Consider the following 17353-nt stretch of genomic DNA (forward strand, 5'->3'; position numbering starts at 1 on the left):
GTCTCCTCATCAGCTGCAGTGGGGTTTCTTAGGACATTGCAGTGACGCACCCAATGAGTATTTCTACTGATACTGAAATACGGGGACATTTCCCTTCTAGACAACATTAGCAGATGAGTTGAAATCAAAATAAAGTAACTGACCCCACTGGCAGTTTTTCTTGGGATGGGACAGGATGGAATGAATTGCTAGATTGACTTTCATTTTGCTGTGGTTGTGGTTGTGTGCTGGTGGTTATCGTGTTCGGGGAATCAGCTGTGTCGCTGTAGTCTTAGTGTCTCCTCTTAATGGTCCATCATCTGTTTATTGACATCTAAACCCCACAAATGCGGAGCTGTCTTTAATACAGTTTTATACATTTACAATTCAGACCACTAACATTTCATTTAATGATTGTCAAGATTAGCTGCTCTGCGTTCGCTCTATATGGATGGATGTTTTCCACCAGTGTGCCAGTATCAACAGCTTGTCTTATTTTTGGCATTCAGTTGAGTGGAAATGATGATGTTGTGCTGGTGATGTATTACGATTAGTTTTCAATCATGATATCACACCCCCTTTTCATACTATCAAGTAACTAATTAAAAGCAAACTTATCAGAAAAACGAACACTTGAATAATTTAATTTTAATTTGGTGTATGTCCCGTCCGCCAACGTGGAGGATCAGGGTTCATGACTGATACTGCAACCAGCCACCGAGGGGGATGAAAAAGTATTTGCCTTCACTTTTGGTGCCACGTCTTCCATCTTTATATGTGGTGAATATTAGTGTGCACATTTGGTTCCAACGATTACATGACAAAACAGCAGTGATTCATTTTAAGACGCGTAAATGTGGGAAAAGAATGTGGCCTGTGTGAGTGGACTGTGTGAGGGAAACGGCCAGAATGGGAGAAGCAGCAGGAAAAGGAAAATCTGATTTAGGCACAGACTAGAGACATGGATCATTTGTTCAGTATTGAGTGATGCATAGTGAGGGCTTTCAGTAATCTGATTATTTGGTGTAACTGGCACCATGATTACAAATTAAGTAGAAGTGAACTGCCAGGATTGGATATACAGCTCTAATCTCTGTGATAGAAGGATGAATGAAAGGAAGCATGGAGGGAGCAGAAGAAAAGAGGGAGAAGAAACCATAGAGAGCTCAGTGGGGGATCGGAGGAAAATGGATTCCCGCCTGGCGGCAACACAAACATGTACGTAGGTATAGAATGACTTTCTGAAGAGTGATGCAAGATTTTTCATTTTCTGCTCAGTGTGGTGAGCTCATGGCTCTTGTTGCTGTTTTCCAACGCACACACATACAGAACGGCCAGCACTTATGAACAAATAGGTGCTGCAGGTGATAAATGCACATAGAGAACTGGTTCATGAAGCAGCAGTGGTGGAGTCATGAAGAGGAGGAGGAGGGATGCAGGTGGGGACTATGGAGACAACTGAGGCAGAAAAGAATTTATAGTTCTCCGCTGACTTTATATTACGTAGGTGTCTCCTTGTCGCCTTCGTCTGCTAGCAAACAACAGAAAAATGCCTGCAAGCTGCTGTGTGGTGGGATGCATTACCAACAGGGAAAATAAAAATCAGTACAAAGTTTTGCTGCCAAACCAAAAGACCGAGCCATTAAGGAGACAGAAGTCGATACAGGCAGTAAGACTTGAGGCATCAGCAGGAACAAAAGGAAAACTCTTGGATTCTCACACTCAGTATACGCCTCCATGTGCCGCAAGCATTCTGTCACGAACTTTCATAAAACTGAGGCTACGTGTCTTAATTATTATTACACAAGCTGCAGTGTCTTAATTTCCCCTGACAAAGTGCAGAGGTTGACGCTGACTAAGCTGTGCAAGGCCTGCTTTTGGTCTTTGTTACTTTCAACCATGATCTTATCTGGTGGTTTGACCAAAGACAGTATTCTCACTACCTCTATGCAGTTGGACCATCCGCACAATAACAGACACCAACAATATCGGCTGTGTCAGTATATTTTTTCCTCTGGTAGATGTCCTTGCTTGCGTACTGTTGTACTGATTGTGTACAGAGTATGATGCTTTGTACTCTCTCTATGATCAGTAATACTGTATACATCATCAGTACATCGTGGCTTTGAAAAGGCGAAACATAGTTCACTCTGAAATCTGAAATGGCTTTAGGCTGTAGGATGGAAGTCAGACCAGACACAGAAACTGAGACTTTGTACAAAATAACTTAATACATAGGCCTACTAGTTTTCTAAATATAAACTACTCATAGGGAACACCTAATGCATACTCCTGTCCTGTCAGTGACATTGACTGAAGTCCACTGATGAGACAGTGAATAGATCACAGTGACACTTAGTGGTGTGCTGCAAGATGAGAACGTCTGTCTCACAGGATACTATTAATATTAAATATTTGCTGTCAAATATTTGTATAGTATTTGCAGAGTAGGTAAATATACCTCTGTAAGTCAGTTTTCAACAAATTGCTGTTAGTGAATCTCCAAGCTTTTGATTCATCTTTATACCGACCCCAGAAAAGAACTGTAGGAAATATACATTTTATACATTTCTATAGTGGTTATAGTGGTTTAATGGAAAAAACACGATGTTTCCAATTTATTTGCCATTATTTTCCTGAGGGAAAGTAGGACTTGTAAGTTGACAGGGAAGAGGCTGTCAGAAGACCAAATGATCGTACTTGTTTCCTCGATAAAATCTAATGCAGTCCACCGTTCACAGAAATGAAGGACATTGGCTCCTGATGCATCGGCACAGATAAAGAGATGTGAGGAGAGAAGAAAAAAAACATGTCTGTGTAATTACACCTCTTGACAATAACAGAACAAACAGATACATCGTTCTGCAGGGGACGGGGAGAGGGTCAAGAGTACAGTACGATACATTATGTAGTATTTTCTCTTCAGGGCATTGGAAGCATCTCATTGTGTAGGTCAGCCATATGCACTATTGGCTGATGAATGAATTCAGAGGTGGGCGTACAAACACTGACACACACTGAGACTCAAACCACAGGAGCTTTCCTCTGAGATCAGACGGGCAGACAGGGAGCTCGTACCGGAGTGTGCCTGGCTATGAATGCCTGCCAAACTCACAGTGTGGGCAGAGCTCAACTGTAAGGACTCTGACATTTTGAGCCTCTCGTGGAGGGCAGGAGAGCCGATGATTGTAGTATCACATTTCCTGCATGTAGCTTTGTGTCTTGCCTTAAAGTGACTGTTATATGATTGTAATAGGTTTAGATGTGTAACCTGATTGGGGCTTTTAGTACAACTGCATCCTGATTTCAAGGACTTGAGCAGCTACTGTTTGTGCATATTTATGGCCTTTGTGTACGTTTCTAATCTTTTCATGTTGAAGTAAATGTCTTCTCTTGTCTTTATTGTGTAGCTGTTGAAGGTTGATGAGTGGTGAATGTGTTTTGCTATGAAAAGTATCTTTATTACATCTTGAATTTTTACGTGCTCAGAAAAATAGTGTTGATCTGCACTCACGTCCTCCTCTCTGTTCATTTCAGGCCGATGCAGCCACCAGTTTTCTGCGTGCAGCCCGCTCGGGGAACCTGGACAAGGCTCTGGATCACATCAAAAATGGAATAGACATCAACATAGCTAATCAAGTAAGATTGTTTCATGTGTTTGTGTGTTAGTGGGGGTAAAAAAAAAAAAGATGCCACCCACAGACTTTAATTAGCAAAGCAGCAAATTAAATCATGGCTCATATCAAGATCAATTACAATGTTTATGTAGTATTCATACTGGTTAACAAAAATAGCTGCCTACACAAGAGTACTTGACCAACGTTAATCCAAAATTACTTTTTGTTTTCTTGAATATGAAACATTTAAACTCATTTTGAAAGTGCATAGTCCTGATCATGTTCTTTTTTCTAATGTTAATGTCTTTGGGTATATGAGTTGAAATCCTTTCCGGAACAAGTGAAAACTTAAAGCACTAACAGAGAAAATTCTACATGAATGATAATCTGTTCTCCTCACAAGTAAATGAACCCTCACTGTTACACACTTTTAACCAGTTTAGCCATTGAAGTGACTAAATGGTGAGTATGTAGTTAATAATGAAAGAGCTCTGCAAAAACTGATGTACAAAATAACAGCAAACCAAGAGAACTTTGTTGCTTGGGTTGTTAATGTTCCTCAGGAGAAATTTCCACTGGCGCGGTGAGGTGATGATTTTATATATCTACACTTTAGAAGGGTGGAAATTCATTACACTGTTTAAGTTATTATCCCGAAACCACCCACCAATTTATTCATTCCCGCCCAGGGCAGCACAGAGGAAAGTAAAGAGTTTTGTCTGATTGCACTGGTCCCCTTTCTCAGCACCTTCGGGCTACTTTTTGTTCTGAGCATGAAATATTGCACCATGAGAGATGCCACATTCTGGTGATATATATATATCAGTGGAGGCTACCTGTTGTCAGATCAGTATTATAGAGCAACAGGTGATGCTCAGTATTTCTGGAAGAGATTTTGACATCAGTTCAAATTGGCTTGTTCTGTCTGCCAGGGGAACTCATCAGCATGGAATGAATGATTTTAGTTGTAAGTAAACACACAGACATTTGCCACTTGCAAAAATGCTTGGGAGAGAGTGTAGCCCTTTCCTACGTGACTGGGAAAGTAAAAGGCTTTCCCTCAGGCGGAGGATGTATGAAGTAGACCGATACCTGAGAAAGAACAACCTGCACAAACATGGTCTTAGTCTTTAGAATGCACCACATCATGTCGCTATATTCTCCATGGGATTCAGTTCTGCAGCATCAGCAAAAAGAGTAAAATAAAAGACAAAAAATTAAAAATTCACGACTCCTAGACCTCCTGATTGTCTCTGTCTTTGTGTAAAGTGGTGTGCATCAATAATTAAGTACATTAGATTATAGTTCCCTCAATCTTCACCCCTACTGTCTGCTCTCTTACACCTTGTTGCATCACGACTGTAACTCAACACATTCAGGCGGCTTTAGGTATCTTTAGTGTGAATGTGTGAATGTGAATGTGCGTGGTTAGGACACACACACACACACACACCAGTCGTGTTAAGAAGAGCTGTGGAGTGACGGTGATGTCGGGTGAATGAAGGAACAAGTGCTTTTATATACAGACAAAACATTGCCAGCAAGAGGAGGATGGATAGTGATCACCCAACTCCGTCAATCTGTGACGTGCTGTTGATGCGAACAGCACACACACACACACACACACACAGAAAAAAAGAGAGAGAGAGACAGAAGATGAGATACAGAAGATGTATGAGTATTGAAATGAGAGGAAATGTACTTTTTGCACAATGCTCAAGGGTCGTTAACATCTTTGTACTTTGTATTAAGATTGTAATCAACTAAATAATTACTATTGATATGATCTGCAGTAATTGCATTTCATACCCACAACCATGAGATCAATTATATTTGTAAAGGCCCTAAATGCAGTTCTCCAGTCTCCAGTCCTTTCTATCTTCTTTTGTATTTTCTTATATTGGTGGTTTTTACTGGGTACTGAGGGCAGAGACGGTATCTTTACATGTGATTTATGTGATTCTGTAGCGATAACCTGTCCTTGCTGTAGCCACAGCCTTGCAGGCTCTTGGTGGTTCTCTCTCCCTCTCTTTATCAAGGTGTCTCACCACCTGCTTCCGCTGTGCTATTATCTGTGACTGTGTATGCATAAGTACATACATATTCACAAATGCAGGTTTTTGTACGTTGTAGGCGTGGAAAGGGTGTTAATGAGCATTGAAGGTGTTGTTTCTGCGTTTAAAACAAAACTTGTTCTCTCTGTGTCTTTGCTTTATTCCCATCTGCACACAGCAGACATTCACACACTACATTTAAAAGTGTGTGAAACTGTCACTGATACACGCTTTGTTTCCCATCACTCTGCGCATGCCCTGTGTTGCCCGTTGGAGTTGAGTGACACCGCAGTGTGATGGGAAACCTGAGAGCAGTGTGGACAGTGGAGACTCCTGGTGGTTAGACTGGTTACGGCAACTACATACAGGCAAACAAGTCAGACAGACAGACAAAAAAAGACGGTGTTGAGCCAAAGCCAGCATCTGCCAACTCTCCTCCTTCCACATCAGTCTCATTAAGTTGCTGATTTAGTCAGAACTGAGCTGTCGTTGTGGGTTTACCAGATATTTTTAGAGATACAGTAACTATACGAGTGATGCTCTGCACAGCTGGAGAACATGGGCATATGTTGCGGTGCTCACAGGGGCGTGAGACTGAAGGATAGAGCGAGCTCCTTTCTCTCATCCTTCCTAAATTTCAATCGCTAAGGTGCTTTCATTTGAAACAGATGGAATATGAACCTGGGAGCTTGACCATGTTCAACAGCAGAAGTCACACACATTACAGTCAGACCACTGCACTAATAGCACGTTATGTGTTTAAGACCACACTGACCAAGGTCAGGGAGAGGACGAGGCCAAAGGTGGGGTCAGCATGGATATGTAGAGATGTCTGAGCCATCTTTGCACAGATCTGCTCCAGTAATTGATTCACGAGGGTGGAATATGTTGCTTTGCGTGTGTGTATGTATTATTACACTGTTTATTAACAGGATTATTAAACTATTATTGTAGTTTAGAATACAGATAATCCAGTGTTCATCAAAAGGTCAATAGTTTATTACTATAAATACTAAAATCTGTATGTCCAATAGCTTTTCAGAGTATATTGTATGGTATGTTTATATGTTTATTGTAACTCTAAAGTGACTCAATCTCCCTGTTTTCTCCTTTAGAATGGTCTCAACGGGTTACACCTGGCCTCTAAAGAAGGTCACGTTAAAATGGTCCTGGAGCTACTACACTCCGGTATTGAACTGGAAGCCACCACCAAGGTACTTTCTTCTGTCTGTATGCTTACTAATCTAAAATAGCGTGACCTGAAATGAATAAAGCACATTGTTTTAAGTGTCACACCTTCCCAGCACCTTTCTTAGCTTCATCTTAAATCCCTGCTAATCCAGCATGATTTATAGAAACCACTGCAGCAAGTATTGATGAGCTAAACGACATACATGTCACCACAAACACTAGTGTATGCCATTACTAATGAGCCTCTTGTCAGCAGTAAGAAAGTCTTTTGAGTGCCTAAATGCCTAAAATGCCTAAAAATGCAAATTGTAATTCAATTGTTCTGCTTTCATCATCACAGTTTTTATCTTTCTATCACTCTGGATAAATACAGTACATTAGATATATTTCAGTGTAGAGATCGATGCCATAGGTTGCAGTCATTTTCCTTTCATTCATTCTAATTTACCTCTCCTTACTCCTCCTTCTCCTTCTCTGTGTGTGTGTGTGTGTCTATGCATGTGTGACCTCCAGAAAGGGAACACCGCCCTCCACATTGCAGCGCTGGCAGGGCAGGAGAAAGTGGTGGCCGAGCTCGTCAACTATGGTGCCAACGTTAACGCCCAGTCACATGTGAGTCCCTGCTATCTGTGTGCACGAGAGCCTGAGAGTCGTCCACGTATCAGGACGGCCCTATTAGAGCGTGCAGCAGCCCGGGTTTGAATCCGACCCGGGCCGTTTGCTGCATGTCGTCTCCTCTCTCTCCCCTGCCTTTCCTGTTTCTCACTAATGTCACTGTCCAATAAAGCAAAAATACCAAAAAAAAAATGGTGTGTAAGAAAATTAGTAGTCCACATTTTGACCTACAGTATCTATAATGTGTTTATTGTGTTCTGGGTGTATGTCACTATACATAATCCATTTGTGCCCAAACAGAAAGGGTTCAGTCCTCTGTACATGGCGGCACAGGAGAATCACTTAGAGGTGGTCAAGTTCCTGCTCGAAAATGGTGCCAATCAGAGTCTCCCAACAGAGGTACAGTACATGTCTACTCAAAGTTTGACTGTGAGTTTGTCTGAGGTCAGAGCAGCCTTACTGGTAATTACACATTGCATGAAAGATACTGTTGGACACTGTTTCTCCAATGTACTGTGAACAGAGGGCACAATATGCTCTATCAGGTGGGTGAGAATGTGTTACTGTATATTGTAAAACAAAATCCCAATTTTGCTCAAAGTGCTAAAATCGTATTTTCTTAAAACAAACATTATAGTTTCTCTGATGGACACAAGGTCCGTTTCTAGGTCACCACATGCCTCTGTTTGTTATGTATCAAAGGGATATTCTATCTCTCACTGTGTCTGCTCATAGCATCTAATGTTACACAGTGTCAAAGTCGCTTTGTCCCTCTTCTCCATTCCTTTTTTGTTCTTGCCTCATATTGACCTGCCTACCTCCTCAACTCTTTCTGCCATCTCTCCATCTCTTTCATTCTGTCCCTGTGTCTCTCTCAGGATGGCTTCACTCCCCTGGCAGTAGCCCTCCAGCAGGGTCATGAAAACGTTGTGGCGCTGCTCATCAACTATGGCACCAAAGGGAAAGTCCGCCTCCCTGCGCTGCACATCGCTGCACGGAACGACGACACGCGCACCGCCGCAGTGCTCCTGCAGAACGACCCCAACGCTGATGTTCTCAGCAAGGTATACGCCTCCTGACATTTTGTGTCTTGGCATAGTGGTTGACTTGATGTATTATGACGAGTAAAGGCACAAATACATTGCACGAAAAATAGAATAATAGAAATACAATTCAATTCTCCAAGTAAATACTTAAGTATTACAGTAACAGTTAGGTGCTGTTGCTTTTCTTTACTCAAATCACAATCAAACAAACTGTTTATCGGAAAAATAATTGTCAAAACACACTGATATAAAAACTTATGGACTGTTGTCTAACTGTTCTTTCAAACTGTGTGTCCCAAATTGATATTTAGTCAGTGTCATGCACCTTGCTGTAACCTTGTTTTTTAATAGTGATATAAATAGATTGGAATTATCTTTATTTGCACTTTAATTCTCACACTCACCCATCGTGTCTCTTTCTCTGTAGACTGGTTTCACACCTCTCCATATTGCAGCCCACTATGAGAATATGAGCGTAGCCCAGCTGCTGCTGAACAGAGGAGCCAATGTAAACTTCACCCCCAAGGTCAGTGTGTCTCAGCTGTAGTGCACATCGTAGTGTGTGTTACAGAGGATACAGCAGTCTTAACAGTTCTGGTAGAGCAGTCACCTTCATGCTTTTGTTTTGTCAAATTTCAGGAGTAATCTGGAGAGTGGATTACAAACATATGTATTAATACTTCCTCATGTCTTTCCCTTCCCTCTCTAGAATGGCATCACGCCCCTTCATATAGCCGCCCGGAGGGGCAACGTGATGATGGTCAGACTACTGCTGGACAGAGGAGCACAGATTGATGCCAAAACTAAGGTTGTGTACTGTTCAGCTCCACTCTGCTCTGGCATTTTGTCACATGTGAATGCTTAATGCCTTCCCAATATCTAGTTACTCCATCTGTCTTCCTCCCTGACGATTAGCTCTGTTCTTATGTTGTTAAACTCTCTCTTTTTCTTAACTCGTCTCTTTGTAGGATGAACTGACTCCCCTCCACTGTGCGGCCAGGAATGGCCACGTTCGGATTATTGAGATCCTGCTGGAACACGGTGCTCCCATCCAGGCTAAAACCAAGGTGGATGAATTAAAAGAAATACTGCAATGACTGTGGGTGTGTTTTAGTCATCGGTATCACTGGAAGCTGTGTAATCAGCAGTGATCACCAGGGGTTAATCATCAGGGTACATACTGCTAAGTACTGGTTGTGAATCTGTCATTTGTCTGTTGTCTATTGAGATTCCATTGTCAACTATCACTTATGGTTATAAAACAGGGCCATCAGAAAATAAGCATTTAAACCAGCAATTTAGAAACGTAAAGCTTTTCACCCTGCTTTGACACATTGGTCCGTTTATGGAGCAACTTAGATCTGAGTCTCATCAGCTTTGTGCATAGTCAGCAGATATTATTGCCACAAGATTCCTTGCCAGTTGTATTATCTGAAAGTATTTTTAGCACAATGTGCTGATTATATCCCCTTTAACGACTCCTGCTTCCCTGAACACAAGAAACTGAATCTTACCGACCTTTCCTCCCTCTGTCTGTGTCCCATTCTACGTCTCTTACAGAATGGTCTGTCCCCCATCCACATGGCAGCTCAGGGGGATCACATGGACTGCGTCAGGCAGCTACTGCAGTACAACGCTGAGATCGATGATATCACGCTGGACCATTTAACCCCTCTTCATGTAGCAGCCCACTGTGGTCACCATCGGATGGCCAAAGTCCTACTGGACAAGGGGGCCAAAGCCAACGCACGTGCTCTGGTAGGTTTTCATTTGTTTTGTTGTTCTTTTCAAATACGATAAGTGTAAATCAATCTAGAGGGTCATAGTGACTGTCTCATGTCTGTTATTGTCTTCAAGCTGAGAGGAAACAAATGCAGTTATAGTTTATTAAGTTAAGTTACTTTTACAGGTGGTTACTTATCCAACTTGTTATTTTGCATTCATGTTACTCAGAGCGAAGGAGCATGTGCACTTATTCAGTTATTCCTAATTAACTAAAGACATACAAAAACTTAAAAGGATAGTTTTCTTTATTAAAGTAATGCTTTTAAAAAAAAAACAATCTGCATTAGACAAAGCTCTGGCTTCAGGACTGGGCACACATGCAGCCTAGTTGTGAGCTGTTTACTCTCTGTTTCCAGAATGGCTTCACACCTCTCCACATCGCTTGCAAGAAGAACCACATGCGGTCCATGGACCTGCTGCTGAAGCACTCTGCTTCCCTAGAAGCTGTCACAGAGGTGAGATGATGTGACCACCAGGGGCAGAGTCTGAAAAGGAAAAAAATATCCACTCTTATAATGAAAAGTTTCCACCCAAAGCTGCCCTTGTCTTTTGTCTTTTGTGCATTTTGTGTTTGTGTTTACTGTTTCTTACATGACTGACTTCTCTGTAATGTGTTGATATTGATCCTTGATGAGCTGTGTAATATGACGACCTTCTGTTTCTTTGTGTGCAGTCTGGTCTCACTCCTCTTCATGTAGCATCATTCATGGGCCATCTAAACATCGTAAAGAACCTGCTCCAGAGAGGAGCTTCACCTAATGCTTCCAATGTGGTGAGCACCTCTTTTTTTTACCCCAAAACTGAACCTTCTTTAATTCTTTTTTCTTTTAAATCACATTGCCCGTTGAATGAATTGATATTTTTGGTCTTTTCTTACATAATTCAGGTTCATATGTTCCACAAAAAGTTACCTCCGTCTGTGTTTGAATTTTGTAAGAGAGTGAATTCCACCCTGAACTCAGTAATTAATTACGTGAGAAGATTAATTTCGTAGGTCAGACATTTAACAATTAGCCATAGATGGATTAAGTGTCTGTTCCCGCAGTGAAAGCCAGTGCTGTTAAAAGGGATATTGCTGAATGAGTACAAATTGTTTTTAAATTACTGAAATCAATAGACTGGTCTGAAGCACGGACACTGATATGAACAAGGTGGATTTAATTAAACGTTGTTGGTTTTTTTTATTTAAAAACACATGGTCAAAAAATAGTGGATAAATGAAAGAAATAACAAATCTGGTTCTTCTATATGGACTAGAATGTACCCAGAAATACACGATTTACACATTGACCCTGCCACTGTTCAGCAATACAGTGTTTAGTAAGTGATGAATGAATTGAAAATCTCTGTTAATACATACAAGTTGTGTGCTATTACTCTTTGTAACTTGAGTGATCATTAGTGTGCATGTGCTGACAGCGTGTGCAGCCTGTTCTGATTCTGATTCTGATTCTCATTCTGATTCTGATTCTCATTCTCATTCCGACTGGTTGCCTGTTTTTATCTACACCAGAAAGTGGAGACCCCCCTCCACATGGCCTCCAGAGCAGGACACTGTGAGGTTGCTCAGTTCCTGCTGCAGAACGCAGCACAAGTGGACGCCAAGGCCAAGGTATGAGCCGTGTAAACACACACTGCTGTGTGTTCATATCTGTAGCTGCCATTCAGTATTTTTTGAAAAGGTCATTTCTGTCTTTTAAACTGCAAGAATTGTTTCATGAATACCATCTCATGTGGCTCCTTGGGTTTCTTGAAAGGCGCTATCCAAATCCAAGTTATTATTCTTATCAATATCATTATTATCATTATTATTAGTTAGCATACATCAGATGGGTCTTAATGATATGGGTTTTCCTGTTTAACACATGAATCAACCCTTTTCTCCCTGTTTCCAGGATGATCAGACACCCTTACACTGTGCAGCCCGCATGGGCCACAAGGAGCTTGTCAAGCTGCTCCTTGAGCACAAGGCCAACCCCGACTCGGCTACAACTGCAGGCCACACGCCCTTACACATCTCTGCACGTGAAGGACATGTCCACACCATTCGAATTTTGTTGGATGCTGGGGCGCAGCAGATCAAGATGACAAAGGTAGAGGAGAGTCCATGGCAGGAGAAAATGGTTGCATCTGCATTAATGCTCAATTACTGAAAGAATATTTCAGCCTGAACTGGTCCACTTCACGCACGTCTCTATTTAAAGGCAAACATGGACTATATGCTTAGAGACCGTACTTCCTGTAACCTCTGTCTAGTGCAGATGCATCAGTAGTCATTTCCTGGTTTATTTTATGGTTAATTGTATCTAATTTCTGTCATGTTCCTCCTCATCCTTGTTCTCAGTTTTACTGATGTTCTATATTAAAGTGCATATTTTCTGAACTACATGAGAATTAATGAGGAAACTACCCTGTCTCTGTTTTTCTGTTGAGCAGAAAGGCTTCACTCCCCTCCACGTGGCCTCTAAATATGGGAAGGTGGACGTGGCTGAGCTCCTTCTGGAGAGAGGAGCCAACCCAAATGCAGCTGGGAAGGTGAGACAATCTGTGATCCCTGAAGTCCACGAAAACACTTTTTACAAGGCGGTGAAGAGCAATGCAACCTGACAGCTTGATGATTTTGAGATATCAGCTGATTGATGGAGTGTCATAGTACGTGTTTCATATATACATGTTTCTGTGTGTTTTTGTACGTGTGTGTATTTTTATATGTGTACATGTGTGTGTGTGTGTGTGTGTGTGTGTGTGTTTAACAGAACGGTCTGACACCCCTTCATGTGGCCGTCCATCACAACAACCTGGATGTTGTTAAACTCCTGGTCAGCAAGGGAGGATCTGCACACAGCACTGCTCGAGTAAGATGCTCACATATGCGTGTGCACATACTCGCACAGGCAGGCCTGTGCAGCATGACCAAAACATGAGCATGTCAAAGTTAAACATACAGTGACAATCTGTGCACTCTGAAGCACTCTCTCGTGACAGCGTTCAAGTTTTGATCTAAAATTAGAGCGTGAACAGTGTTAAGAAAGAGATCCACTCTGCACGTCTTTGTTTCTCCCCACAGAATGGCTACACTCCTCTGCACATAGCAGCCAAGCAGAACCAGATGGAAGTGGCCAGTTGTCTGCTGCAGAATGGGGCAACACCCAATGCCGAGTCCCTCCAAGGCATCACGCCCCTCCACCTGGCCTCACAGGAGGGGCGGCCTGACATGGTGGCCCTGCTCATCTCCAAGCAGGCCAACGTAAATCTAGGAAACAAGGTTTGATATTAGAATGGAGTGAAAATTGATTGATGTAGCTTTTCACCTTCAAAAATTAAGTCAATACTTTTGGAAAAATCGTTGTATGCTTTGTAGACTATATAATATCCAACAAAATAAATATACAATGAAAAGACATCTTTCCTGTTGATTCTCTCCATCTTTTAGAATGGATTGACCCCTCTCCATCTTGTGGGCCAGGAAGGTCATGTGGGAATTGCCGACACATTGGTCAAACAAGGAGCCTCTGTTTACGCTGCTTCGCGGGTAAGATAGACCACCTGAGATGATGTAAAAGATGACACACAAGTCTATTAAATATCTATAAGACAACATGAAACTGTATTTTCTGAAAGTAGGTTATCTATCAAATGCATGCGTAATCATTCCTCGGCTTGTTTAACATTTGCTGCCTTACTGCTCGTGTTTGTGACAGTTTACTCGTGTTTACACAAGATCCAAGCTGTCTATAAGGAGGAATTAATGAAGCTGCTGAACAACGGCCAAATGTCTCTCTTTCTGCCTGTCTCAGATGGGCTACACACCCCTTCATGTGGCCTGTCACTATGGCAACATCAAGATGGTGAAGTTCCTTCTGCAGCAGCAGGCTCACGTGAATAGCAAGACAAGGGTAAACTACCTCTATCTCACTTGTACTATAGAATGGATATGACTTTAACTCTTGTATGGTGTTTCATCCGTTTTCATTTCTTTATCAAAAGGAAAATTATACGATGAATCATTTTTTCAGACTCAGATTCAGACCCAAGGCCAATGAGTCTGAGTTTGAAAAAGTAATTAATCATTCATCATTTTTCTCTTGGTAAAGAAATGAAAACAGGTCCATCAGACCTGAACACCATAGGAAGGTTAAGGTCTGAGAGAATACTCAATATTATTTGATAATAGACACACCACCTGGTCTTCATTTTCTTTCTTTGGCAAGTGATCATGGTTTAAGTAGCAACTGACACCTCGTCTGGCATTATGACTTACATATGTGGCTTGGTGTTTGGTATTATTACTAGGAAGCTTTACCACAACACCTCCAGCCATTACTAGTTTAGTTATTAGACTTACATTACTAGTTTGGCTCGAGCACCACAGGTGTTAAGCTCAGTCGCCGACATCATAGATAGAAATAAATGTTTTGTTGTGCCTCTTCTTCTGTCTTACCGTCCTCCCTCTTCTCTTCTTCAGATGGGCTACACCCCTCTGCACCAGGCAGCTCAGCAGGGCCATACCGACATTGTCACCTTGTTGTTGAAACACGGCGCTCAGCCCAACGAGATTACTTCGGTAGGAATATCTAACTCTGTTATAGTCTTCCTCTCAACACTGAGCATGTCCTACGTACCTGCACACTAAACGTATGCTATAGATTGTGTGAAAGAATACTTTATAGGCATCACTTTCTAATTATACCTACTAGCATGATTCAAATGGCTTGATTCACAATCAATAAACTATACATTATACAATAGTTAACTCTGACCGAGTAAATAAAGTCCAACAAGAAGACTGAGCTACATCCAGTCTTGAGGCAGTTTTATGGCCTGCACAACTATATCTGCACAACTAAAGGTAATCCCTGCAGTATTAGCAGCTACGACATTCTCAGAATTTAATACCAGCACCTTGAATTCATTTCAGCTACTAATGTTTTCAAAGGCGTAAAAGAGTTTAGAAGGGAGGGGAAAGACGAAACAACACTTCCACTCCACTTCCAATTCACCTGAAGATCAGCAGTCCCTCAAATAATCTGCAACACTAAGTCCAGACAATGCAAAAGGTTTTCTGAACAAGGTCTGGTATGACATTTAGTTGCACTTTGTATGCAGGAGTCAAACAACCAGACTCATCCGTCCTAAAACGGTACAAGAACAGAGCAAAGTATTTCATGATGACATTCAACCAAGATTAAAAAAATCATAAAGACCAACTTATAACGAGACAGAAAATCAGAGGGGTGCTACATTTGAGGAGCAAGGAAATCCCCTCTGCCTGGGAGCATCTCTCAAAGAATTCCTCAGCAAAACTTTCACCTGCTGCAGAAGCAGTATATCCGCAGCCCAGGTGCAAACAGCTGTGAAAGACAGTTTCTGGTATACCGCCGCTCCCCTGGGAGTAAACCAGCTGTCACAGATGTTACCCAGGGAGTGCAAAGAGGCATGGACGCACACATCTTGCGGCAACCACAGTCTGAGAACTACAAGCATGCAGGAACTGTCTGACGCAGGACTTTTGTTTCTGACAAACAATTAAAAGGTTAATCACATAATGACATCATCTGGAAAGAAAAACAGAAGTTGTGAAAGTGTACTTTTTTATAAATTCTTTTTCTATAGAAAGAAATATTTTTTTTTAAATTAAACATCTGTGGTAATGTTTTGCGTGATGTTTCTCATCTTTCTCCGTGCAGAATGGGACGTCTCCCCTGGGTATTGCTAAGCGGCTGGGTTACATCTCTGTCATTGATGTGCTGAAACTGGTCACCGAGGAGTCTGTCTCCGCGGTGAGCAACACATCATACTTGGTGCACATGGTTACACCAACACGCAGAGAAGTAGCCTCGACACACCAGCAAATTACTGTCTTGTCTTGATCAGGTTCAGCTCCTTCGTCCGCTTGTAAAATAATTCAGTACTTCCATCTATTCTCCTCGCCGTTCTTTCCATTTGGTTCTTTCCCCTCTCTCTGCCTTACATCTCTCAATCAACCTCCTCCTGCTCCTCACAGATCACTACAGAGAAGCATCGGATGAGTTTTCCTGAGACTGTAGATGAGATTTTGGACGTTTCCGAGGATGAAGGTAGGCTATACACTTACTATATTAAACACATCAACTGTGCAGCTTTGATGATTAATTTTCAGCTCTGTTTTGGTAGAAGACGACTGTATGGGAGGTACACATCAAAGTACCACCATGAATATGAATATGAATGTGACTGTTTATAACACCTTTTTCCATTTGTTTCGTAGGGGTTGCCCAGCTAACGTTAGGTAGGATTGTGTGTGTATCTCTGCCTTGTCCGGTCCGGTGGCTAGTGAACTTGTGCCTTCATTGCAAAAGCACTCTCTCATTTTCTCTGTGTCACTAATTGTCTTTCTGATCAGTTCGTCCGACTCCAGTCCTGTTTGCTCTTCTCTGGCTTTATCTTCTTTGTCTTTATTCTCTCCTCTTCCTCTCGCTCGGAGATTTATTTAAAAAACGTGTCTGTTTCTCATCAGCATGTATTCACAACATTTTCCTTTTTACCAGCGTTCAGTGCACATCTGTTCGTGGACTCATTATTGACACAGCACCTGTATTTCTGTGTTTAAAACACAAACAGCCCCCTTTCCAAATTGAAAATAAGTGCCCCTACCTTTTCCAGCCTAATTGATCAATAAGCTAATTACACACATGCTGTGCCCCAGCTGTGACTCGCTCCTGCAAACAACATGCACATTTGCTGTTTATGCAGTCATGTCTCTGCTTTGAGGAATTTCAGAATGAAATCAACATAATTTTTAAATCAATTAATACATGCAAGCCTTATTTTTCACTCTTATTTTCTTCCTCTCGTACTTATTTTGTATTTTCTTTCTTTACGCTTCTTTACAGCTTATACTACTGAATGTTTAATTGTCTGTAAGCAGCTCTGTTTTGTGAAGTGGTTTATAGTTTACTATTGTTGTCCTGTTGTGATTATTATTTCAGTATCATTCCTCCTTAATAATCGTGGTATTTTCTCCTACACAGAAACAACCATCACCACATGTGATTTCATCTTTAATGGGCATGCTCACTAAAAAAAA

At 41.6% G+C, this 17353-nt stretch overlaps 1 protein-coding gene across 1 annotated transcript in view; it reads left to right on the top strand.

Moving 5' to 3' along the window:
- Window positions 1-17353, top strand: part of ank1b (ankyrin 1, erythrocytic b) — a 65010-nt gene that overhangs the window by 27739 nt on the left and 19918 nt on the right. The window contains exons 2-23 of the mRNA XM_070850644.1: window positions 3517-3618; window positions 6766-6864; window positions 7355-7453; window positions 7757-7855; window positions 8335-8520; window positions 8930-9028; window positions 9212-9310; window positions 9471-9569; window positions 10063-10260; window positions 10644-10742; window positions 10961-11059; window positions 11801-11899; window positions 12183-12380; window positions 12724-12822; window positions 13044-13142; window positions 13355-13552; window positions 13721-13819; window positions 14085-14183; window positions 14753-14851; window positions 15975-16067; window positions 16292-16364; window positions 16535-16555. Coding sequence (XP_070706745.1) covers window positions 3517-3618; window positions 6766-6864; window positions 7355-7453; window positions 7757-7855; window positions 8335-8520; window positions 8930-9028; window positions 9212-9310; window positions 9471-9569; window positions 10063-10260; window positions 10644-10742; window positions 10961-11059; window positions 11801-11899; window positions 12183-12380; window positions 12724-12822; window positions 13044-13142; window positions 13355-13552; window positions 13721-13819; window positions 14085-14183; window positions 14753-14851; window positions 15975-16067; window positions 16292-16364; window positions 16535-16555 — 2455 coding nt within the window. The remainder of the gene's footprint in view (window positions 1-3516; window positions 3619-6765; window positions 6865-7354; window positions 7454-7756; window positions 7856-8334; window positions 8521-8929; window positions 9029-9211; window positions 9311-9470; window positions 9570-10062; window positions 10261-10643; window positions 10743-10960; window positions 11060-11800; window positions 11900-12182; window positions 12381-12723; window positions 12823-13043; window positions 13143-13354; window positions 13553-13720; window positions 13820-14084; window positions 14184-14752; window positions 14852-15974; window positions 16068-16291; window positions 16365-16534; window positions 16556-17353) is intronic.

This window comes from Pempheris klunzingeri, chromosome 19 (genome assembly GCF_042242105.1).
Source record: "Pempheris klunzingeri isolate RE-2024b chromosome 19, fPemKlu1.hap1, whole genome shotgun sequence".
In the NCBI taxonomy this organism is placed as follows: domain Eukaryota; kingdom Metazoa; phylum Chordata; class Actinopteri; order Acropomatiformes; family Pempheridae; genus Pempheris; species Pempheris klunzingeri.